The sequence below is a fragment of the Microtus pennsylvanicus genome, chromosome 3 (genome assembly GCF_037038515.1).
Source record: "Microtus pennsylvanicus isolate mMicPen1 chromosome 3, mMicPen1.hap1, whole genome shotgun sequence".
Classification (NCBI taxonomy): domain Eukaryota; kingdom Metazoa; phylum Chordata; class Mammalia; order Rodentia; family Cricetidae; genus Microtus; species Microtus pennsylvanicus.
In genome coordinates, this window is record NC_134581.1 from 62,813,241 (window position 1) to 62,837,146 (window position 23,906).

General features: G+C 54.7%; 1 protein-coding gene across 2 annotated transcripts; it reads right to left on the reverse strand.

Moving 5' to 3' along the window:
* Nucleotides 1–1,066: 1,066 nt before the first annotated feature.
* On the reverse strand, nt 1,067–23,665 carry Sema7a (semaphorin 7A (JohnMiltonHagen blood group)). 2 transcript variants are annotated; one of them, XM_075965745.1, is made up of 14 exons: nt 23,414–23,665; nt 10,230–10,372; nt 9,694–9,735; nt 9,276–9,368; nt 9,008–9,095; nt 8,748–8,858; nt 8,055–8,194; nt 7,352–7,536; nt 6,470–6,578; nt 6,180–6,378; nt 3,514–3,641; nt 3,173–3,327; nt 2,972–3,033; nt 1,067–2,715 (listed from the first exon to the last, which is right to left on the reverse strand). In XM_075965745.1, exons 1-14 carry the CDS (start codon nt 23,589–23,591, stop codon nt 2,354–2,356), a joined length of 1,995 nt encoding a protein of 664 aa, XP_075821860.1. In that variant the 5' UTR covers nt 23,592–23,665; the 3' UTR covers nt 1,067–2,353. The 2 variants fall into 2 exon arrangements, with proteins under 2 accessions (XP_075821860.1, XP_075821861.1); XM_075965746.1 differs by lacking the exon at nt 23,414–23,665 and adding an exon at nt 23,274–23,355.
* Nucleotides 23,666–23,906: the final 241 nt, after the last annotated feature.

Here is a 23,906-nt window from a genome sequence, read left to right on the forward strand (position 1 = left end):
GCAATGACCGATCTTCAAGGACCCAGGTTCAATTCCCAGCACTCATATGGTGACTTATTACTACCCACTATCCAATGTAACTCCACTTCCAAGGGATCCAACACCCTCTTCTGGTCTCTGCAAGCATCAGGCATGCATATGATGCACAAACATGTATGCAGTAAAGCATCCATACACATAAATCTTGGGAGTGTGGGGTGTTGTTGTTTTTCTTTTTTTTTTCTCCCGAGACAGAGTTTTTCTGTGTAGCTTTGGAGCCTGTCCTGGAACTCACTCTGCAGACAAGTCTGGCCTCGAACTCAGAGATCCTCCTGCCTCTGCCTTCCCAATGCTAGGATTAAAGGCATGTGTCACCACCACCACCCAGCTAAAATAATAATTTTTTTCATGGGGTAGAGAAAACCAACCATAGGGAAGGTCATAAGGGGGAATATCTGGGCTCCTTTCTGAGCTGTCAGGTATTATCCCCACATCTATCCCGTAGCCACTGTTCTTAGTCCTGACTGACCTCCATCCACTGAGCAGCCTCCTCATTTCCTCCCCTTTCTCACCTGCCTCTGCTCTGATCCTTTCTCTAACAGGGGATCCTTTCTCTAACAGGAGATAGAGCAGAATGGCATGCAGCCCCCTCTCTTTTCCAAGCTGCCTGACCAAGAGCAAACAACCATTCTTTGGTCCTATCTTGGCCCCACCAGCCTCTTGCACACAGCCTTCTAGCGTATCCTAAAGGTCCTCACTGGTCAGTTTCCCCTCTCAGATGGGAGGCCTGGTAGCTGCCTCTAGAGCCATCCTGGCCAGGTCTCCCAGGGGAAGCAGAGACTTGGAAGGTTAAGCGGTTCAAGCTATGGGAGGAAAGGGCTGCAGGCTTGAGGTTTGCTGAGTGGCTGCAAGTTCACATCCCCTATTTCTGCCCCTCATTGGCTGAGGTCCTCTGAATCTGCCTGCCAGCAGAATCACTTGGGAAAACTGAGACAGTGATGCTCGCAGACAAGAGGCACAAGAGTGACCAACAGGAGGCTCACCCCACTCAGCGCCACCGGCATGGAAGACAGGGAGCAGGCAGAGGTAAATAAATAGCTTGTTTATTAGTAATATGTTACATTATTAAAGTGCATTGAGAAGAGATAAGGGACGGAAGCTGGAAGGCCCCCGGCCCCAGGCCCCACCCCAGACACAGCTGGAGAAGGGTCAGCTCTCTGCTGAAATCCATGGACTGGGGGCAGGGAGGCCCACTTGGAGAGCTCGGCCTGGGCCATCTCCACGGGAATTTTCACAGTTTAGCCTAAGTTAGGACATGTCCTGAGCTGAAGGTGGGAGGCTAGGAGCATGGAAGCACAGCCCCTGGGGAAGGGGGCTGAAGGGAAGGGAGGAGTCTCCCCCTGCCCCCCAACCCCCAACGCCAAGGGCAGAGTCCTGGAACCTCCCCCTGTGGACCCGGCTCCTCCTTCAAAATGACCGCGGCAAATCTACCTAGGGCTCAGTTTTCTTCTTCGCTCTCCCCTGTCTCCCTCACCCACCCCTCCCATAACCACCCTACACTGGAGGCTCATGCTCTCAGACTGGGCTCTTGGGGCAGAGCCAGCTCATGCCACGCTCTTCAAACCCATGCCTATCCCTGGACTCCAATTCCATCCCAGGGAGCCCCAGCCTGGGATGAGCCCCCACCCTCCCTTCCCAAGCCCTCCCTCTACCCGCCCCCCAGCATGTAGTTTTGGTATTTCATACAGATGCAGTCAGAAGTAGCTATACATGAAATAAGCCTAACATAAAAATAGAGCTTTTTCCGTCCTTCCGTCCGGAAAGCAAACATCCTTCAATAAACATGCAAGGCGCTGTCCGGTGGGACCCAGGCTGTGAGGGAGGTGCAGAGGAGCAGCCTGGGTCTGCAGGAACACTGGCCACCCAGCAGTGGGGCAGGGAAGGAAGCAGTTGGGCATAGTGGTCCCAAAGGACCCAGGCCTGGGCCCCAAGGTCCAGAGATGAGGGTCCCAACTTCCTTCCCAAAGCCCACTGCCAGGCTGCTGGGCTCTCAGGCCAAGTGCATCGCTGCACGAAGTCAAGTGTGAGGAGATTTTGAAAAATAGTCTTGGGAAGATAAAGTCTGGGGTCACTGATGGCCCAGCTTCACAGTCGGTGCCTTCATTTTGCAGTCCCTCACTGTCCCTACCCCACCTGGGCCCCAGCAGCCGCCTGCGGCTGGACATCTCCATGCCCTTTGTCCCCCACTGGATTATTTAGTACCCCTGGAAGAATCGGTGGACAACGAGCTCCCGGGCCGGCCGGCTGTGAGTGTGACTTATTTCTAGTACTCCTGGGCTACAGAAGCCTGGGGTGCCCCACGCTCCTAGAAGCCCTAGTGAACCAGCAGGCCAAGTATGAGTGTGGGCAGGACTCCCAGCCAGAAGGAGGCGGCCAGGGCCCGAGCATGGCCCATTAGCTGTTCGGCAAGGGCTCTGTCCTCAGGCAGCAGCTCCCAGTGCTGAGCCTCACGGAGGTAGGAACCCTCTTGGGCCTCACAGCGGTAGTGACCATACTGACGCGCCGTGAGGTTCTCGATGAAAAGGATGCAGCTAGGGCTTTGGTGGCCTGGCTCACAGCTCTGTTCCACATTCTCCTCATGGCGCCATAAGTAGGTGGCATGGCGGGACTCCATGGGGCAGGTCAGGTAGTATCGAGAGTTTCGGGCCAGGGAAACCTTCTGCAGTGGGGCATCGTCTGCGGAAGAAGGGGAAACAGGCATGAGGAGAGGTCAAGAGCACCTTGGGAGGCTCTGAGTTCTGCAGATGAGGCTTCTAGAGCAAGGCTTCTGAAGGAACAGGGTAGAAAGGGGTGGATCCCTATATCACATGAGTTCCCTCAGCAGGACGTGGTACAGGGCCTCAGGTCAAGGCCATGCCTTCTGCAGATCAAGGGATCAAGGTAACTGAGGCGTCGCTCTGCTGGGGCCCAAGGGTAGGATTAAATGAGATACCTGGTTTGGGGTTGGGGCAGTCTTTGTGTGGCTCCGCTGGGTTAATAGACTGCAGCACTGACCTAGAAGGAGGAGGAGCAGATATCAGTAGATGGGAGGCTGCAGGGCAGCACCCCATTTATCCTCATGTGACCCCAGAATCAGTGCCTCCCCATTCTCAGGTCCACCTTTCCTTGGGGCAAAGGGATTTGTCCAATGTACCGTTGGGAACTGTAGATAGACACGCAGCGGTCCTGGTCCCAGCCGCAGTAGGGATCTCGGGACATGAGGCAGCCATGGCAGCCCCCGCTGTAGACCTCACACATGTCCAGGGGCACCTGGCTCACTTCCCACTGGGAGCTCACGTATAGCTTCCGCTGCAAAGGGAGCAAGGCTGGGTCAGGCCAGAGCCCTCCACTGGGTTCTCGACCCTTGATGAGGGGTCCTGCCACCTTGGAGGTCCTTGAAAGGACATGCAAACTGCAAACAGAGTAGCCCTTTCCCCCCCTTCCCACAGTTCTCTGGGTGGTCCCAAGGGTGCAAGGAAGGGTGGGACAGCTCACCCGGTCAGCATCCAATGATATGGCCTGGATGGCAGCTGCACGGTGGAAGGGCTGGATCTCCATGATGTTGAAGACGAAGCTGTGCCCCTGGTCCCCTGATTCCACCACCTTGTGAACAGTGCCCTTGTCTATGGGTAACGAGCAGAGGAGAGGGTCAATATCATCCAGACAGCCTTCTTCAAGGCTGGGCTGCTAGGAAAAGACACTGGCGGGGAGGGTTTAGGAGTCCTGGCTCAGGTGAGTGTCACAGGACTGGGGTAGGGTGGGGTGAGGACAGCTGAGTGAGAAAGAAGATAGAGGCCAAGGGCAGCCTGGAAGTTTCCAAGGCTGATCCCAAAAGGCCGTCCCCCTCCATGAGTGCCCCCAATATGCCAAAGGCTTATTGGAGGCTGCACAATTAACAAACGCACCGGGATTGGCACCTCACATTACCTTGGTTACCCCTTCCCTCCTCTGCCCTTTGAGGTAGGCGTTATCTCCCTTATTCTGCAGATAACGGAAGGGAGGAGTTGAAAAACTGCACTGTTTGCTCAAGGTCACACAGATGGTGACAGCGGGGAGCAAATTGGAACCCAGATGGGTCAGAACCCCACCTTTGGCTTTCTTTTTAACTTGCCTGCCTCTGAGGTACTTAGGGAATACACTGGCTTTAATTGTTTATTTTAGGAGTAATTTTAGATCTTCAGAAAAGTTGCAGTGATAGTGTAGAGTCCTTGCCTAGCCTTCTCCCAGTTTCCCCAGCTGAAGATCTTACATAACCGGAGGGAATTTGTCACAACTAAGCAATTGACACCAGTGAATTCCTATTCGCTCAACTACAGACTTCATTTGGGATTCTTGGGTTTTTCCACTGATGTCCTTCTTTTGTTCCCGAAGTCAATCCAGGATTTCACGTTGCTCTTAGTCTTAAGGGATATTTTAATTTCTGTAAAAATCTTAGATCTGAAAAGAACCTTGAATTCCATATGAGGGCTCCCAAGGTCACATAACCAGACTGTCTGTCTCTCTCCGTTGGCACCTGTTGGGGACTAATGGGTATTCTGACCCTGGTCCTCCTAATCCCACCTCAACTGCTGTCCCAGTTTCTAGAATAGCCGCTTCCTTTTCTCTTACCATCCCATTTCCCAGGGCATTATCTGCCCCAAAAAAGCAGTCAGATGATGCCTACCTGAGACAGTTCCTCTAGGCTCAGTGTTTGAACTGGCAGGCTTTGAGATGTGGCCAAACACTAGTTGGACCGGACAAAGCCCCAGACACAGCCCCTGCTCTCACCCCAGACACACAGACACAGATACATACAGACAAGCAGACACACAGCTAGTCCCCATTGTAAGAGTTTCCAATCTCTGGTGAGGACCTAGAGAATTTTTTATTTTTATCTGGCCCCAATATTTCTAAACGCTGCAGGCTCTAAACTGGTCTCTCCCATGGGCCACCAGGAAGATAAGAGATTCCCTCTCCTTTCCCTGAGTATGCTTGCAGCCCAGGCACGTAGGAAGGGAGTAGCAGGGCTCCTTGGGCCCAAGTCCAGCCTTCCCCATCCTGCACTGTGTGACCTCCCTTCCCTTGTCCCCAATGTCCTGTGGGAAATTCCTCTCCTTAAGATTTCCAGGAGCCAAACAATAACCCAGGACTTTAGCCTCCAACCAGGCCAATGTGGCCAAGGAAGCCCCAAAGTGAAGCAGCAACAGGAAGCCACTTCAAAGGGTATGAACAATTGAGGGACGGGGCCTGGGCCCTGAAGAATGGTCCCAGAGGTGTGGGGTCCTTTCTAGTCTCCAGGAAGGCCTGTGGCCAGGCCCACAATGGTCCCTGAGGCTATTTTCAGGACACCACCCCTGTTTTGACCAAGACCTGGGATGAGGAGGTAGAAACAAACTAAGCTCAGGGTGTAGAGAGGCTTTCTGGAACAAGGGAGCACCTCCAGGGCATTGGGAGGCCTCTCCAGGAAGGAAAAGGGAGATGCTATCTCAGGCCTCTTTGAAGCTTTGCCTTCTGCAACTTCTTGTGCCCTACCAACTTTTCAAATGCTTCCTCTTGCCTGCATAGCCCCAAAGTCTAATGGAAGGCCCATGCTCCTCATTCTGCAGGACAGAGGCTCCCAGGAGGCCCAGCGCTTAAGTCCCTCCCCCTACTCACCCCCCAGCTAGCTTTCCCTGTCTCTTCTGGTTCCTTCTCCATTGAGAGAGACACCTGGGCCAGAGCTGTACCTGGCTTTGCTCTATCACCGCATTTCTGCCTCAAGCTCTAGTGTATGCTTTTCTCTCAACTCAGGAAGCTTCCCCTTTGCCTCACCCCCTCCAGGAAGCCCTCCCTCTCGGCCTAAGCGTCCACAGCTCAACACACTAACCCCTGGTAGCTCTGTCCACTCAATTCTCTGTTCACACCTAAAGGCCCACATAAATGTTACCTACAGGGTTCTTTATACCGTCCATAACTTTTGTTTTTCTTTTTAAAAAAAAAAACAAAAAAACAAAAAACAGGGTTTCACTACATAGTGTGGGTTGGTCTGGAACTCACTATGTGGACCAAGCTGGCCTTGAACTCACCGAGATCTATCTACTTTTGCCTCTTGAGTAGTAAGATTAAAGGTATGTACCATAACAAAGAATGGTTCCTATCTATTTTTACAAAGTAAATCAGAGAGTTCTGGAACAGCCCATCACCTGTGGTTAGATAAAGGACATGGAAGGTCTCTCTATTGCTGGCTTGCATGCGGTGGACGACCACCTTCTGGTAATGGTACTTAGAGTGGAACAATGGTGTTTTCAGTGGCCCCATGGGCTCCACCCTCTGTGCCACCTCTGGGTGACTATCAGCAACCTGGAAGGTTTCCGTTGGTATGGGTTGCTTTTTGGGGAGGCACTGGAAAAGAGAAAAGAAGTAGGTTAGTAGGGGACTGGGAGGCGAGACCAGGAAGGGCTGGGGTCTGGGCCGTGGTTGGTCAACAGCTCACCATGCCAGGTCGAGGGTTGGGAAGGCCCATGTGATAGCCCTTGAGTGAAGAGGTACGGAAGACTTTGTCGATGTCACCAAGAGAATACACACAAACGGCTGAGTAGTTCCTGCAAGGATAGACAAGCCACCTTAGTAGGGGGCCCAGAATACACCCACCTCCACTTACCCTGGTCAGCCCCATGCCAGACAGAACACAATCACAGCCCTCGGCCTGCAAGCTCTATGAGCCAAGACTGTTTCTGAAGCAGAGCCCAGTGCCTAGCATATCACACAAAGTAGAAACAGAGGAGGAACAAAAGGAGGGAGGGAGGCAAGTTCAACTAAGTTCTCCCCACTGCAATCTAAAACCACAACCTTGGGTTCTGTTACAGCATCAAGGAGTTCAAAGGTCACCTTTTCTAGTCCACCTAAAGAAAGAGGAACCCCACCATGGGCTAAGTAAGTCATTCTCTGGGCCCTCCAGTCACAGGCTGCAGGGTGCGGAAGCCTCAAAGCCCCCTCCATGTCCTAGCCAGTATGTGGCTCCATCCACACATTAGCCTGAGCAGGGTCCTTCTCCACCCCCACACTTGTTTGCTTTGTTTTCAATCAATGAAACTGATTAAAGAGTGTGAATTATCAGGCAGTGTTTGAGCAGGTGCGATCTCACCCAGCACCCCAGGAGAGGGCTCTCAGTCTTTTCCAAGCCTAGGATCAGCTCTGAGCACACACATGCCAGGACACATAGGCAGGAATACAATCAGGGCCCAGGGCCACACACCGTGTGCACAAAGGCAAAAACACAATAGGACACACATCACATTGCCTACGACAACCACACCTAGTAACAGCTCAAGCCTTACGCCTGCTGTCTCTGCTAATATCACTAACTACTCCTCACCAGGGGTTGGAGAAAACACCATAGACCCTGGTGTCCCTCCACTGGCCACTGGGGTCAGGGAGCAAGAAGACATCCTGCAGTCGATTGAAGTTCCTGTTGGTGGCTGGGTCACTGCACACCAGCATGGCTTTCAGGAAGGTGTTCCACTTGGAGGCCGACAAAGAACTCTCACCACCCTGGTCTCCCTGGAAGGGCAGAAGACAGAAGATGCTCCTCAGTACTTGCCTGGGTTGCTTGGCACACCAAAGACACCTGCTGCACCCAGGCTACTAAGGAGCAAGGCAGGTTACCAGGGGCTGATACCTGTGGAGACTTAGGCAAGCTTTCAGGTGGGCTCCAGCCTGGTGTGCCAGGACCCACGTTGGGGTCTTGCGGGTGAACATTCTCGGGCCCCCCATAGCAAACATGATCAGACACATCTGCTACTTTCACCTATACACACTTGTACAAAAACACAATACAGCAAATACACACACACACACACACACACAGGTAAACACACGGGTACTTATGAACTCATATATTCGTATATCTGATATGCACAGACGCTAAACCACATTCATTCACAGGCACATGATACCCTGTGCACACAAATTCCCACAGGGTCATGCATGCAAACACACACATATGCACACTCACCCCTACTGTAGATATACAGACACATTTCTCACTCACCCAGCCACCCCTCACATATCTGGCTCACCCTGCACAATTGGGCCACTCGGGACACATTGAGAGGAGCCTCTGGGTTCTTGTCAGGATTGTCCTCCCGGAAGAAGTAGTAGATCTTATCATCGTAGGCTTGGTCTTGGTGCACAATGGTGGCCTTGATGAACTGGGGGTCTGCCAAGGACATGGGTGATAGGGTATGAGGCCAGAAACTTGTGTGGGGTACACATTAACCTTGCACACCTCTCCCAGATATATATGAACTGAGAACAGCACTTAAGGCCCCATGGGGCCCTCGATTCTAAAGCAATACCCCACACCTGTTATGTCCTCTTCTACAAAGATGTCATGGGCCCAGGAGCAATGACTTCATGCCTGGGGACTGCAGGAAACCCCCTGGGGTGCCCATGTCACTTCTGCCTAATCAACAGAGCCTTAATGAGGAAGATGGGGCCCTCTGCCCAACACGGGCTCATGAGAAAGATGAACTTTGGCTCTTGAGCCTCGTGCTAGGTCTGAGCTTCCCCTGTGTTTGTTCCCAGAATAATTCAGACCTCTCTGGCCCGACAGCCTCTTTACGATTCCTCCTCCCAGACAACTCAAACTCCTCAGTCCTGGCTGTCCAGGTCTGTGCCTTTCAGGGAGTCCTCTTGAAATAGATGAGGATAGAATCTGCCATCCTGGACATTCGCACCCCTTGGTCCACCCTCAACCCAATCCGACTCACTCTGCATGACTGTATCGCTTGTGTACAGCTCGCTCTCGCCCCGGATGCGGCGGAACCGAGGGATCTTCCCATTGTATTCCTGCTTCCGGATGGTAGAGTACACTTCATCCCCTGGAATAGTAGGAGGACATGTGGGTAAGGGCAATAACTTCTATAAGTCCTCCTCCCAGGCTCGGGCCACTGAACAAGGGGCTGACCCTCCTACCCCAAGCCTGGTGCATTAGCCCCCTCCCGGGGCCCCGGTGGCAATGCTGTTCTACCTTCAAACAGAACCAGGGAGTTCTCATCCGGGCTGAAGGGGGCATAGCCTTTCATCTCACCAAGTGGCACCACCACACTGTCATTCATCTGGAGGAGATCAGAGGTGCAGATGACCACGTGACCACCAGCCACTGCACCCAGTTTCCCAGCCAGAGACTGTGCTCAGGGTAATGCTGGTCTCAGAATCCCCCATCTCTGTCTGACCGTAAAGGGCTGACACCAACCCAGGAAATGAGGGCTGCTCGGGCACATGGGAAGGGTTCTCACCAAGTTCCAGCAGCTGGGCTTCCGGGCATTGGTGCCACAGACCAGCAGCCCATTTCCCCGCCTCTCTAGGAGAGTGATATAGTTCTCACAGTCCTGTGTGGGGTTAGGAGACTGTTAGGTGGGTGGGAGTCGCTGGCAGGCCCAGCAGACACTAGGACCCTCAGTCTTAGGAAAGAAGACATCCAAAAGGCTGATCAGCCTCCTAGGCCAGCTGACTCTCTCCCCGCTCTGAACAAGGCCAATGTTGGGGGCCCATGTCTCCCCCTCTGACTAGGGGCCCTAAGACTTGACCAAACTCCCCCAACCCCACAAATCTGGAGAATACAAGGCCAAGCAATGTTCCCTCCCTTCCTCCAACTCTCAGGTTCTTTTTCTTCCCAGGGCCCTGCCTTTCCCATGGTCTGTCCCTCCTGCTCACCTGCTTGTCCTGGCAGGACCCCTTCGGAGAGCCGATGTTCACCTAGAGGAGGGGAGAAGTGTTAGTCCCTCTTCGAGGGATGAGACTGTCCCTGAAAGGCTGTCCACGCAGCCATAGGACAAGCCCTGGATGAGACCATTATTCTCATCTTCCAGGAAAGTAATTGAGACTTGGCGAGGGTAAGCAAATTTCCCAAGGTCACATAGGCTCTTTGTGTGATACCAGGGAGCAGAGCCTAGCAATCGCAAAAGGCTGGCTATGGGTTCCGGAATCCAGCTTCCCTGCCTGGCTTCCCCCATCAGCACTACCTGCCTGGCCATGTGTTAGCTCCCAGCTTTTCTCCTCATACCCTGACTCCACTCCAACGTGGACTACCTACAGTAACTTCCCCCAGGAACCGTGTGTGAGGTTATGGTGATAGAAGGACCTCGGTAGAAAGATGTCCCAGCGCCTTCACACTCCCTAAGGGCCCTTACCAGGACCAGAAGCCTGGGATGAGGAAAGGGAAAGGGAGGGCAGAGGAGACCCAAGCTCACCGTGCGCACAGAGGCATTCTTGCCCTCAGGGAAGTTGAAGAGGTAGACCTTGCCACGTCCACCCACCCACACAGAGAAGCTGCCCGGCTCATGGAAAAGCACGGTGTGGGGCTCAGGCTGGCCAAAGTCCACATGGTCCTGCCCTGTGCATGAGAGAGAAAAACACCCTGAGCCAGAGAACCCTTGAGCTTCCACGGGTATACCAGACTCTGCCGGTTAACTGATGTTCTACGCTCAGAGCCCTGAGGCTCAGAGACAAGGCCTCTGAGGTGAGCCTGACATAAAGAAGGTCGCGGCAGGCTCCAGAAACCATGCGTCCACACCCAAAGCCATGGTCTTTTCCCCCACAGTGTGTGTTTTCTCAGAGTGAGGGGCATTTTAGGGACCCCGGGGAGAGCAGACACCTTTTCCAAACATACACACATTCCTGAGAGGCTGGGCAGGTACGGGAAGACATCAGCTCTGTCCTGTGAAGGAATCTGCAGGCTGGTCCATCTCACTCTCAGCCTTTCCAGAAGCCAACAGCACCCCACTTAGAGTCCCAATTCCCAGGCAACCATTGCATTCACAACTCCAAATCTTCCTTTGAGAAGTTGTCTCTAACCCCTCCTGACTTACCCTCCAGCCCTTAGTGGGCACCATTACAGCCCTGGAGCAAATCTCAACATCCATTCCTCCCCATTATACAGTATTATACAGTCGGGAAACAGACCAAGGAGCAGACAACCCAGGAATACATGAAAGCGGGTGGGTAGCACCCCTAAACCAACAGTCCTGCTTCTGTCTCCTAAGATAACCTTTAACCTGATTTCATCCACCCAGATGCCAGCTCTTTCTGGGGCTCTCTTTCCCAGCAGCTCTGGGACAGGGGACCTTCAAAAAGTACAGCCTATGCCTTTCAGAAGAGGGCTGACCAGGGCAGTTTTGCCCAAAAAAAGAAACTGTCTACAGCCGCCACCTCCAGAGAGAAGCTGTCTCATCTCTAAGGACATTGTTGAGGTTGTCCTGGTTGCAGGACTAAATTACAGGGATGGCATGGCCTCTGGCTATGCCCTGGGCACTCAACCATAGCCTCTGTCCCCTGACTTCTGATTAGCCTGGGCCTCACCCCTGAATCGTCTAACCACTGTTTTTTCAGCTGCTGCAAACTCCGAGACAGCCAGCTTGGCAGTAACACCCAGGCAGGACATGACCCAGTCCGAGCAGAAACAAACCTGCCGGTTCCTCAAGGTCTGCCCTGCATCCTCCTTGCTGCCGCTTAAGCCATTCCTACTGATCCTGCATCCATCCGGAGCAAGGAATGGGAAGAACATACTGCGTACGACTCGTTCCCTCATTCCCTGTCCTGAACACACGCTTCTTCACAGCCAAGTGATCCCAGACAGACAGTAGGAGTCATTCAAATTCTGCATCTCTGCTGTGGCCTGGCTCACGGTGAAGAGGAGGGGAAAAGGAGGCCCCCTGAGGGACAAGGCTGGCTGGCCAAGGTCACATCAGCAAGCAGGACAGATTGACTCGCCCAGACGGTATCAGCTCTCAAGAACATTCCTGGCGATGTGAGCCTGGCTGGCTACCGAGTGAAGTGCTGAGTCTGCTGCCCTCTGACTGGCCTGACTCTCCTGGGGCCATGTTACCCACAGCTTGATCCAGCAATGGGGGGGCGGTCAGACACCCTACCTCTTATACCCTGGACCCCAAAGCTGCCTCTCATTAGCCCCAGATGCACAGGGCAGGGGCTGAGAGCCCAGCTCTGTGCTGCTGTCCGCATAGAGGTGCTTAATGGTGAAGATCCTGGGCACTGTCCTCCCGCTCTCTTCCAGCTGGGATAAAACCGTGAAGCTGGGGTCAGCAGCTGGCAGACGCTAGGTCTCTCAGACTCACAACTCTCCTTCCACCCACAGCCTAAGCAGCAACCTGAGCAGCAAGTCCCAGGTGGCACAGATCCCCTTCCACTTCCCGGACATGCAGTCCAGGAGCCGGGGGAAAGGGCCACATCAGCACCTGGGGATGCTGGGCTACTGAGACCCACAGCCCCAACTTCAAGGGAAAGAAACACTCGCAGGCCATGTTGACCACCAGCCTCCTTAGCTTCTGAGCACCTGGATCAAGGTCACACCCCCAGGCCTCAGAGAAGAGCCAGGCAAGGCAAATGCACAAGTCCACTCAAGCGGGGTAAAGGCAGCAGCCAGGACGATGGAGGGAGCCTTTGTCTTGGAGGTAGCAGGGCTACGGAAAAGCAGTCCTGAAAGAGTCAGAGGCACCAAGGACAAAGTATGAGGGGAATACTTGACTTTGCTCAGAAGTGTAGGTATGAGGCACCCACACCACAGAAAGCTCACTAAGCAGATAGTCCCAGGAGGGAGCTCGGGTTGCTCCCCAAAAGACCCACAGAGACTATGAAGGTCAGGGGACAGGACAGTGTCAGCAGCTGAGTAAGGCCAGCACTCCATTGATCTGTGAGCCCGGTCCACTCAAACCCTGGCAAAGTCAGAGTGGGGGAAGGCAGGAACTGCTGGCCCCATTTTACAGAACAAACAGGAGCTCCTACACTCTCCCAGGACTCTCATCAGCCCTCCAATGACTCCCAGGTTCCTGTCCTCCCAGATCTGTGTCTGGTGATGTGTTACGGGCTAGGGGAGGAAGGGGATGGCACCAGCTCAGCCCAAGGACAAGACCTTGGCCGATTCTCCACCCCGGCCCCAGCCCAGGCTCCCGCACTGCCCGAGGCCCTCAAAGGGCCTGATTGTGCCCGGGAAGTGTCAGGGCAGCAGTTCCATGAATACATGAAAGAAAGCTTTGTTCAGGTCAGCAGGAGCGGGGGCTGGGGGCTCCGGGCAGGAGGGCTGCCTGGAAGTGAAGGCAACAGCAAGGCCTCATGGCAAGGATCACCTCAGAGAGAGCTGGGCCAGGCGCTGCCTAGGTAGGGCTGAGCACACTGGAGTCTACCTTTAAAAGGTTCAGGCTCAGTGTTTCCATCCCTAAACACTTTCTTTTGGCTGCCTTGTGAATCTGACGATATGGGGAGACAGATAAAAGCTGGATTGGCCAGGAACGGGGAAGGGCTATGCAGGCAGAGGAAAGAGTGTGAGCAAAGATGGGGAAGCTGACTGTGTGGCAGGAACAGAGGACAGAGGCCACATGCTGACACCTGAGAGAGAAGTAATGAAAGAAGAATCCAGAAGGTTAGGCCTCAGTGGTGGGGCAATGGCTCCAGTTAACCCAAGGACATACTGACCCACTGCCCATCAGCCTCCCCTACTGCTTGCTACCAAGGAGCAGGGCCAGGAGTGGGAAAGTCTCCCATCCTCTGGCAGTCCCCCACCTCCCACCTCCTGGCTCCCCCTGTTTCCTTTCCATCCTGTGTGTCTAAAAGGAGCACCGTCTGGCACCGTGTCTCCCCCCTCACTCCCCGGCCTGACGCATTAGTGGCTGACTAAGTGGTAGCTAAAAGCTCCCAGAATAACCAGGGGTTCAGGCAGGGGAGGGGGCTAGGGGCACACAAAGAGGACATGGCCTCAAGGCAGGCTGGGCACAAGAAAGGCCACCTCCACCCCGTGTGATTCAGAGCCAATCCTGGCTCTCCTGAGCAGAGCAAGAACATCCCTAGGCTGTCCCGTATCTAGCTGGACTCCATGGTTCCTCACGGTATAGGGTTCATAAAACCTAGCCCCAGTTCTAGCCAAATATAAGTGCTGGGAGGATGGACTGGGGAACTGACCCCATGCAGACACAGCACCCCTGCCAGGGAGTCAATGAGGCCTTGACTCTGTTGAGGGGGGGGATCAGGCTTGATTCCTTCTGGGAGCCACTCCGCCATCACTGTCCCAACAGCTGACGGACTATAGGAAGTACGGGTGTTTCCTTTGGGGAAGCGGTGGGTTTTCTCATAGCATGTCTGCCTGATTAAGGATCTGCCCTGCTCTCATTCACTCGGGATGCTGTTGCCATCTGCTTCTGTCATTCCCCATAGCCTGGATGCTTGTGAAAGAGGGAGGGAGGGTGGGAAGGGTGGAGTGAGGGGTACCGTCCACAAAAGGAACAACAAGGGCTGGTCCTTGACCCACTGAACCCATCAGCCTTGAATGCTGACCTCCAAAAGCCCTTGGAAAGTGGGCAGAGAATGGCAAGAATGTGGGCATCCCAGTAGGGAATGCCTGAGTCAAGTTGCCAAGGAGCAGGAGCCTGGCCAACCACAGACTGGGGACCCAGCCATGGTTGGCAGGGACCTCCTACCACACTTGTGTCCCGTTTTGCATTTATGGGCCCACTCCCAACCTCACCTGACCACACACGGGCAGAGAAAAGAACGAAGAGCCGTGTGGTGCTCAGGAGCCAGCCTGCAGACTCTCTGCACAAACAGTCACCAAGCCGGGAGGCTCAGAGGCCAGGGAGGCTATGCCACTGGCCCAAGGGCTAATACCCAAGGGCGGCTCACAGACCTGGGTACCCGTCATGCCGCTGCATCTCTCGAGAACCACACTCAGGGCTTCTTTGAGAGAACAATGTGAAGAGAAAGAAAAACTGCCCCCTCCCACTTCTCTGCATCACCCTCTTCCTAGCCACCCCCTCCCCAATCACCAAATGCAGAGTCACTAACTTGATGAATGAAGGAAGTCATCCACTCACCTCCCTGATCTCCCAACGGGCTTTGGTGACCCAAAGGTATGTCTAGTGAATGGAACTGTGAGTGCTGAGCAGCGCGGTGAAGAGAAACCCTTCCACTGGTGGCAGAAACCCGGGGACAAATGTTTCATTGGCTCTGCCTCTGATAATGGCCAGGAAAGAAAGGCCATTTTTTCCAGATGGCACCGACCTGGTGCTAAGAGCCGATTATGGCTACTATCAGGTTCCTGGCAACACCTGTGCGGGGCTGGGCTCTGACAGCTGCCAGATAAGTGCTGTGCCAACACAGGTGGCAGTCACCCTCGTAGAGGAATGAGACACCCACCCTTATTATCAGCAAGCTGTAAGTCACGGCCTACACCCACTGCCAAGGTCAGCCATGAGTATGTCTGAAGGTGTCTCAGGTGTTGATTTGGGCTTGGCTCTAAGACACCTCCCACCGCCTTTGGCATCCAGGCAGCTGGTTGTGGTTGTGAGCTGGGGCAGGGCCTTCCTGAGTTCAGTGTCACCTTCTGCGGCTGGTGGGGATGGGGGTTACTGGTTTGTTGTGGCCTGGGTTTTATGACCCATCATAATTCCAGGAACAAACACAAAATGGTCAAGACTAAGCTCACGTCGTTCGGGGAAAATATGAGTCTATGCGTGCTGAAGGAGTCAGGTGCGGCCTTCTGAAAGTAGAGAGGCAGTAATAACAGCATCCTCATCGGCTTCCACTGGCTAGCCCAACAAATCCCCACCACCCTACCAAGAAGGCAAGGCAAAGGTCTGCATCCCCATTCTACAGAGAGGAAAACTAAGGCCCTTCCCAAACCACGAAGGGCTGGAATCGCTTGTATACATCACTGTGACCAGAGGATCAGAGGGCTTCGCTGCTGGACAAAGAAGTTGAGACAAAGTTCTAATGAGAAGTACATTGTGGGGGAGGGGATCTGGACTGAGCAGGAGTCAAGGGTTCAGGTGGACACGGAAGGCATTCGCAGAGCCCAATCAGAGTGAAGAGCGGCTCTAAGTTCAACCCCAGGAAAGGCAGGAAGCCCAGAGCCAATGCCACACCGTATCTAACTCCTATCCATTCTTTGGCCCAGCAGATTCCCAAAGCCCTAAAGGTCAGCTAATGGCTACTTCAAAGCAGAGACTGGGCAAAAATAGAGAGTCTGCTCTTGGGCCAGAGCCCGGGCTGGGGTGGCAGGAGGGCAGAGAATGGCTACCTCAGGCCAGCAGGGAGGGAGACAGGTGGAAGACTGTGGTGAAACAGAAGGTTCCCAGCCTCAGCTTTAGCCTGGACCAGCAGGGGACACAGTATGAGGGCAGCCAGCCAGCACAGCCCGTTAAGGAGAACTGGCAGGGGCTAGGGTGCCAGAAATGCATTCCAGGAGAAACCAGAGATGCTGCAGGAGGAGGAGGAGAGGGAAAAGGGCGGCAATGATGCGTGAGGCTAGCCCTAAGCCCAGCGCTTCAGAAACACCACCTATCTGCCAGGTACTACCCTAAGTGATTTTTAGACCTATTAACTCAGCAAGTCATATGCTGCCTAGTCTCTCATTATCTCGGTTTCACAGATAAGGGGTATGAGGCCCAGAGAAGCTAAGAGACATATCCAGAGTCACACAGCAGGCTGTGCAGTAGAGCAGAGGTTGTTGACTTGACACTCGTTCCAGACTAACCCTGGAACCTGGGCTTATCCTGCTGCACTCCAAGGATGGACTTCCAGGGGCAGTCCTTTCTATACAGCCAAGGAGACCGGAACCGAGGGAGGCTAGAGCCCGGCAAAAGCTACTTGGCATCAGATGCCTGACCTCTCTACTGTGACAGCTTGGTGAGTGTGTATGAGTGAGCATGAATATATGCAGGTGCAGGTGGGGCAGGAATATAGGGTGCAGCGAGTCACCTTCACCCTAAATGCTAGCCAGTATGACTAACTGGAAAGTTAAGTCTCCCGAGTTCTCCGTCTCTAATAGGAAACTTTGGGGCTGGTATGCACACCAGCCCTTCTCTACCACTTACCCACACAGGTTCCTGGCCAGCCAGCGCTCACTAAAACACTCATCTTTGCCACCCTGACTCTAACCAGGAATTCACCACAGCTCCCAACTGCCCATCCCAGCAGGGCCCAGTTCCCCAAAGCAGGGCTGTCAAGGCTCGCCTATCTCCGGGCATCTCTACTATGGCTGTAGAGAGCCCGCGCTCACTGCCCTTGTCCTTTCTCTGCTGCGCATGGACCTCATCTGTCCTTGAACACCTAGCCCAAATCCCCTAGCTCTGGGAAGTGTTCCAGGCCGATGCAGCCCTCACTACGCTGCCTTGTACTCCCTGACTGTGCTCCAGCCACCATTTGCCCTTCTCTTAGATGACACTGTGTCTGGTGGGATTTCGCCCGAGGTGTAGGGTACTGTGAAGAAGGGTCCATTGCCCATTGCCAGGGCTGGGACAAGGTAGCATTGTTCAGAGGTAGGAAGGAGCAGCCTCCTGCTACTCTTCAGAGGAGCAGACATCTCAGAAGAGGTTCCTGGGCCATCTATGGGGTGCAGTGTTTATCATGGTGACCCTACTTGACAGGCTGAGCCAGAGGGAGAGCAGCAGCTATACCAGGCCCTGTGTCCCCATCCCCTTGCTCTAGCCTGGCTCTTTTCTTTCCTCTCCTTGATCGTATCACCCACACCAGCTTTCAGTTGCAGTCTTGGCTGTGCACTCCTGACTTCCCAGGGGCCCCTTTTCCATCACAGGCCTTACCCCTTAGTCACTAACTGCTCCCTGGGGGCAAGCACAGGGTTTCTTTTGCTTTCAATTTCCCAGGAGCTGAATCTAGGTGCAGGCAGGGGTCAAGGGCTGGCTGCCCTCTACAGTGAGGGTCCCCAGGATGCTGGCCCAAAGCCCGGGGTCTTGATTAGAAGCAGGGGTATAGGATCAGCCTAATCCCCAGGCTGCTGTGGCGGTTAAACCCAGATTAGCCTAAACCATGACACAGAGCAACCCGCCCCCTGAGACCTAAACTCTGCTCAGCAAAGGCCAGACATGAGGTCCACAGAGCCGGGTCGAAATCTGAGGGTCTACAAGGAGTGTGTGGTCTTGGTGGATGTGGACAGAAAGTCTCTGGGCTCAGTTAAACAGCCAAGGAGGTAATAGGTTTTCAAAGCTCTCCACCTAGAAAAGCACGTGTGTAGATGGGACATTGGGAAGGGGCAGACAGCTGGGCCACCAGTCAGCTCGGAGCAGAAAACGCAGCCCGAACTCCAGCTCTCCCTATTTTGCCAGTGACCTCGAAGCAAGTTCTGCCATCTCTGGGCCTTAGTTTCCCCATCTGGGGCTGAGTGGTTAGCCGCTTCTCTCTGACATTTTTTTTTTCTCACACCCTGAGCTCTGTGTTGTCAAGCTGGGTAAGCTGAGGACAACTGGGAAGGTTCCTCAATGAAACCGAGAAAGAACTGCCAGGGAGAAGAAGGGGGATTGAGGAGGAGGGTAGGCATGGTACAGAGAAGCAGCTCTGGAGCAGCAGTGACTGCTGGGAAGGAAAGGAGAGAAGGGCCACAGAGTGCCCATCAGGCTCAGTAGAATGTCACGGAGGAGCAGGGGGACCTTGAAGAGGGCAGAGTACAATCTACACATGGGACAGTGGGGCCAAGGCCTGCTGAAGGAAAGGTCCTGAAGAACCTTCCCTTGTAGGAGTGCAGCAACTTGGCTAACTAGGGAAGGTAGAAGCCTCCAATCTCTATGGGGCCAGGACTGTGGCCCTCCACTTTCTCCTTTCTCCCCATCTGCCTGGTTCACTGAGAGCCAAATGGTCATACACTTGACAGCCAGGCCTCCTTGCAAGGCCAGGGCAGGTCAAGAGTCAAGTCTCCTATCCCCAAAGAGTAGACAGGCTTCTGGGATAACCAAAAAAGGAAACTAAGAAAAGCAGAAGCCTTTTGGAGCAACTAGCAAGAGGTAAGGGAAGTATAGTCAGTCTCTTATGACACAGCTGCCCTAAATGAGGGGGTGTAGAATGACGATGTAGGCCAGGATGTCAGATGAGACTCCAGCAGGAAACTCTGGGGTCATCCATTCTCATGACTGCCCCCTGCAGGATGGGCCTCTCAGGCCACCTGGTCTGGTACGCCTCAAAGAGAAGTGTGCAGCTTATTCTGTTTCTCATCTTCAACCTAGAAAATTATCTGTTCTCAAAGGCTTCCCCTGGAAGGGGAAGCTGGTCAGAGGAACCGTGTCTGCCCTGTCCGCAATACAGGGCTTGGATACAAGGGGATTTCTTCTGCCTCAGAGGACACGCAGAGAAAGGGCATGGCAGGCCTCCTTCCTGAAGAACCCTCCTCATAGTCAGGAGTGGATGGGAAAGGTCCTACTGTCCCTGGACCCCATCACGACTTCCCTCGGGGACCTGGGACAGGCTTGCCTGCCACTGTCTTCCTCCAGAAGACTGCCCAAGCAGGACAAGTGACCAAGCTCAGATACCATCCCCTTCAAGAAACCTTGCTGAAGCCAGCACAGGATGTACATGCCTTTAGTGGAGGCGAAGACAGGTGGATTTCTGGGAGTTTAAGGCCAGCCTGGACTACATAGGAAGTTCTACACCATCCAGGGCTACATTGTGAGAGTCTGCAGAGAGAGAGAGAGAGAGAGAGAGAGCGAGCTTGCTGGACCCCTGGCCAAAGCTGACTCAACACTGTCAAACAAGTACTTCTTTTGCCCTTCCTCATCCAGCCAACTCCTGTCTCTGCCATCTCAGCTTTGCCACTTTATCTAGAAAGCCGGCTGACTAGCAGACTTCCTCAGCCCCCATGGCAACCCTGTGCTCTAGGTCCTGTCTCACCTCTTCAGTGTCTGTACTGGTTTATCCACCCACTCTCCCTATTTACAAGGACACCAACTCACTGAATTTCTCTGCTGGACCCTCACGCCCAATCCCAGAACCAGCACAAAGCCGGACTCAGAAAAAGCTTGTTGAATGTGCATCCACCCTTGAGGCCAGAAGCCAAAAGCCGTTCCCTGGAACTGACCCTTGACTTCCGGCCCATGATAGCAAAGAGAAGAAGGACGCAAGACTCCAGGATTTCCCCCTGATTATCCACCGGGGAGTTTTAGTCACTTAACACTAAGATCTGAATGGGCCACCTTGGTCTCTGCTCCGCCCTCCTCGTCCCAGAGCAAAAGGAATCTGGAGGTATTATGGCCCAGCAGTGAATGAGGCATTACAGACATTACCTGACTGTTTTGGACATCTAAGGAAACTGAAGTTCAGAAAAAGGCAAGGACTCCCCCAAAGACACAGAGCAAATGAAGCCAGAACAATTAAGCCAGAACCAGGCTTTTGACTTTTCACCCATTTCTACCCAAGGTGCCAGGGTCAACTTGGACCTGTTCCATCATCTATCTGCGGCCCCACCATCAACACCTGCTCTCAGAATCTTCAGTGTTCAGCAGACCCAAGACAAAACTTAGCAGGGAGCTTCTGGGGACACCACCAAGCATCTCCTCCAGCTTAGGAAACTCCCTCTCCTCTTGGGGATTGCTCCCCCCCCCCAGTTCTGCAAGGGGGGTTCACCTTGAAGGTGATGAATTCATCTAAGTCCCCAAGAGGACAGGGATTTCCACTGGAAATGCTGATGCTTGGGGAGCCCCAGCTGTGACCTCATCCCCTGGAGGAGGTGATAACAACCCCCCTGACCCTGGGGAGCCGCCCCTTAATGGCTACACAACAGCTCCCAAGTCAACAATAACATCCTGTTGTTTAATTGGGCCAGAGCGGGAGAACCAGCTGGGCAGGTAGACTGGAGATGGGACTGTTTGCCTTCTGTGGACAGGCTCGCTTGCTCGCTCTGACGGCGGAGTCACGACCTCCGTGGGCTTCTCCTCCAGTTATTGGCATACACGAGAATGCAGGCCTCCTGCCACCCACCATTCACTCATATCCCCCGCCAGTCCCCCACCCCCACTCCTACCCCCCATCACCTACCACTCATTCATCCCCTACACTTCCCACCCCCACCTGAAGGAAGACCAGAGTCACACATTTACATGGCCAACTCTGTAACTCATGTGCTAGTGATGTGCTATGGGGACATCCATCCTCGGGGCTCTCCCTGCTCCAGCAACCTCTGGGGGTCAAAGACAGGTGCAGAGCCCAAGGAACCCAGCAGCCTGTGATGGAACATCCTTCCCCCTGGTCCATGCTCTTCTGCACCAGGAGTTCATCTGGTTGCAAAGGCAGCAGCTCTCTTAACAACTGTAGTCTGGGACCCTCTCAGAATCCCCTGTTTTAATCTTTCCCTACGGCTTGGAGTGAGGGTGGGGGGCCAAGCAAAGAAAATAAAGACATTTCTATACCTATCCAGTCCCTATTCTGTCTTAACCCAAACCTGAAATCTAAATATATGTCTTGTAGAGGAATGGCTACAGGGCTATCACCATCCCTAGGTCTAGTCATCTCTAAAGATTCCTGTCCCATCCACTGGTAGACAGAGCCCCAGGCGTACTGTAGAGCTTGGGAAGGTCTCCCTCTCATTCCACGCCTGGCTTGGCCCTATCCAATCTCCCTACTATCCGACTGCCATGTGTTACCCCATAGGAGGCAGGAGGCAGCTGTCAGTCGGGCACACTATCACCAGCTGGTGGCCCTAGGGGGTGGGGGGCAGGTGAATGGCAGGGCCTGTCTGGTCAGTGGGGCACCTGGCACTTGTGAAGGAGATTGCAGACTGTCCTTGGAAAAGATTGGTGAGTGTCTGGTGGATCCCAGCCAGAGGGGGTCAATAGTGCATTACCAGTGTGGTCACAGCCGTGAAGAGCAAGCAAGGGAAGCGGGGCATAGGATGGGCTGGCAGAAGCGGGTAAGAGGGCTGAAAGCAGCTTTAAATAGCCCCGGGGTAAGTAAGGACTAAGTGCCGGGGATAGAAAGGTATGCATTAAGTGCTAACAAGTGGCTGTGCATTAAGTATGCGGTGGGGAGGTCAAGCAAGGAATTGGGGGGACAAGCGCAATCAAATGAAAGGAGTTTGGTATAGAGGGAGATTCCAGAACACTCAGACACAGCCATTTGTCTCCTCCGGAGTACTCGTGTACTATGCTGTCTGAGACACAAGGGGACAGGGGTAAGGTAAAATGCTGGCAGGACGGAGGAAAAGAGACTAAGTGGGTATAAATGCAGGGTGTGCAGGTGTCCAGAGCTCCAGCTAAGCTGTTCTTCTTACACTGAGTGCATCTCTGGCTGGATGGCGAGTTGGAGACCAGACTACCTCATTTATGGTTGGAGAAGCATCTAAATCCTTCTCTTCTCCCTAAGTCTGGACCCGGACAGGTTCAGGGTCAGATCAGAGCCCCCACCTGCACAATGAGCGCCCACACTGCCCAGTGACCTTGGGCAAGTCACACTCTCTCAGCTGCTGCGGCAGTTCGGGTCACTCATTTTATGTGGGTTCCCCCCATACCCTGCTAAGAATACCTGCCCCAGATAATGTTCAGACTTCCGCAATCCCTGAAAACTGCCAAGGCATCAAAGGGTTCCCAGTAGGGACAGACAGGACTAGTACACCCCCCCCCCCAGTCCCCGTGTGAGTCTCCCTTCACCACTAGGGGAGGGGCTGCAGAGACGCCAAATTTGGGTACAGAGCTGAGTTTGCCTGGGGGCGGGGAGGCGTTTGTGTGCAATGCAGGGGAGGGGAGCTCCGTCCCTAGCGGCAGAAAGCCTCCAAACCCAACCTAGCCAGCTTTCTGTCCCACTGTACTGAGGTCTGAACTGAGATGCCCCAGGGGAAGACTCCAGTCTGTCAGGTTCTCAAATTCACCACAGCCCTCAGGCTGCACACCCCCCTCCCTATATATGCCGCTTGGGGGTCCCAATGGCCTTGCCCCACCCAATGGGCACTATCCCCCTCCTCGTGCTAGCGCCAATTTCTGGTGACAACTGCCACGTGCGGGCAAGGGGGGAGCGGCTGGTCCCAGCATTAGGGAGACAGCGCCCAGGTGTCCCGAGCCCCAGCACTGCACCTTGTCCTGGATAGCCGCAGGGTGCCCATCCCCTTGCCTGGCCCGCGCTCCGGGCCGGGGCGGGGGCGGGGGCAGGCGGCGGGGTCTTTGTTCCCGCAGCCCGAGCGCAGCAGCGGCGGCAATGGGTCCGCGCCCCCTTCACCAGCCCAGCCTGAGCCCCGCGTGCCAGCAGAGCCCGCAGCTCGCAAGGAGGGGGTTGGGGTGAGGAAGCTGGCCCGGGGAAGGAAGGGTCCCGCATAGTGGACCCCGCGGCGGAGAGCCAAAGCGAATCTTGGCGAGAAAGGGGCCCGCAACCTCCCCCCGCGCTCAGGCGCTGCGGCTCGGGCTCGGAGCTGCCGTTGGACTTGGAGCGCCACTTAGCCGGGCCCGGGCCCCAGACGCTCGCCCGCACGCTGCAGCGCTCCAGCTCGCTCCGGCGTGACAGGACGCACACTCACATACACTCACCCGGACCCACACGCTCCCTCCGGGGCCAGCCCAAGACCTGCAGAGCTGCGCACACGCACTCTCTCTGGGTGCCGCACACTCCGCACCCTCCCTGCACAGCGTCCGATCCCGCGCCCCGCCGGCCGCGCGGCGCCGCCTACCTTTCCAGACGGCGGAGATGCGGGGTCCACTCCTCGAGTGGCCTTGGGCGGAGGCGGCGGCCACCCAGAACAGCAGCAGCAGTCGCTGCCGCAGCGGGAGCCCGAACCGAGTCGGCGGGCTGAGGACGCGGGCGCGCGGTGCGCTGGGGGCGGCACGTCCGGGAGGAGGAGGCGTCATCCCGCAGCCCCGGAGCGACAGCGGCAAGCAGCCGAGACTGAGCCAGCGCCCGGCCGCAGGCAGAACCTAGCGCCAGGAGGCGGAGTCAAGAGCCTGACCCCACCCCACCCCTCCCCCCCGCCCCTCGCAGCCTTTTCTAGCTTTGCCTGTGGCCCCTAGCTTGTGCGGTGCTCGCTGCTATAGGAGAATCTTCTCTTCGCCACCCGCTCTCAAGCAACTCCACTGGGAGAACCCAGCTGCGAAGAAGACAGACTTGTGATCTGTCATGAGGAGTAGGCCCCATCCCTCCTCTGGGCTTCAGTTCCACTTCCCTCG

Bases quoted from the DNA above. Each gene is read 5' to 3' on its own strand.
- Sema7a (XM_075965745.1), bottom strand. From the start codon at position 23,591: ATGACGCCTCCTCCTCCCGGACGTGCCGCCCCCAGCGCACCGCGCGCC. The intron at 3,034-3,172 runs GTACATTGGACA...TCCTCCTTCTAG, and splicing joins TCTATCTACAGTTCCCAACG to GTCAGTGCTGCAGTCTATTA. The intron at 2,716-2,971 runs GTATCTCATTTA...CTTCTTCCGCAG, and splicing joins CTGCCCCAACCCCAAACCAG to ACGATGCCCCACTGCAGAAG.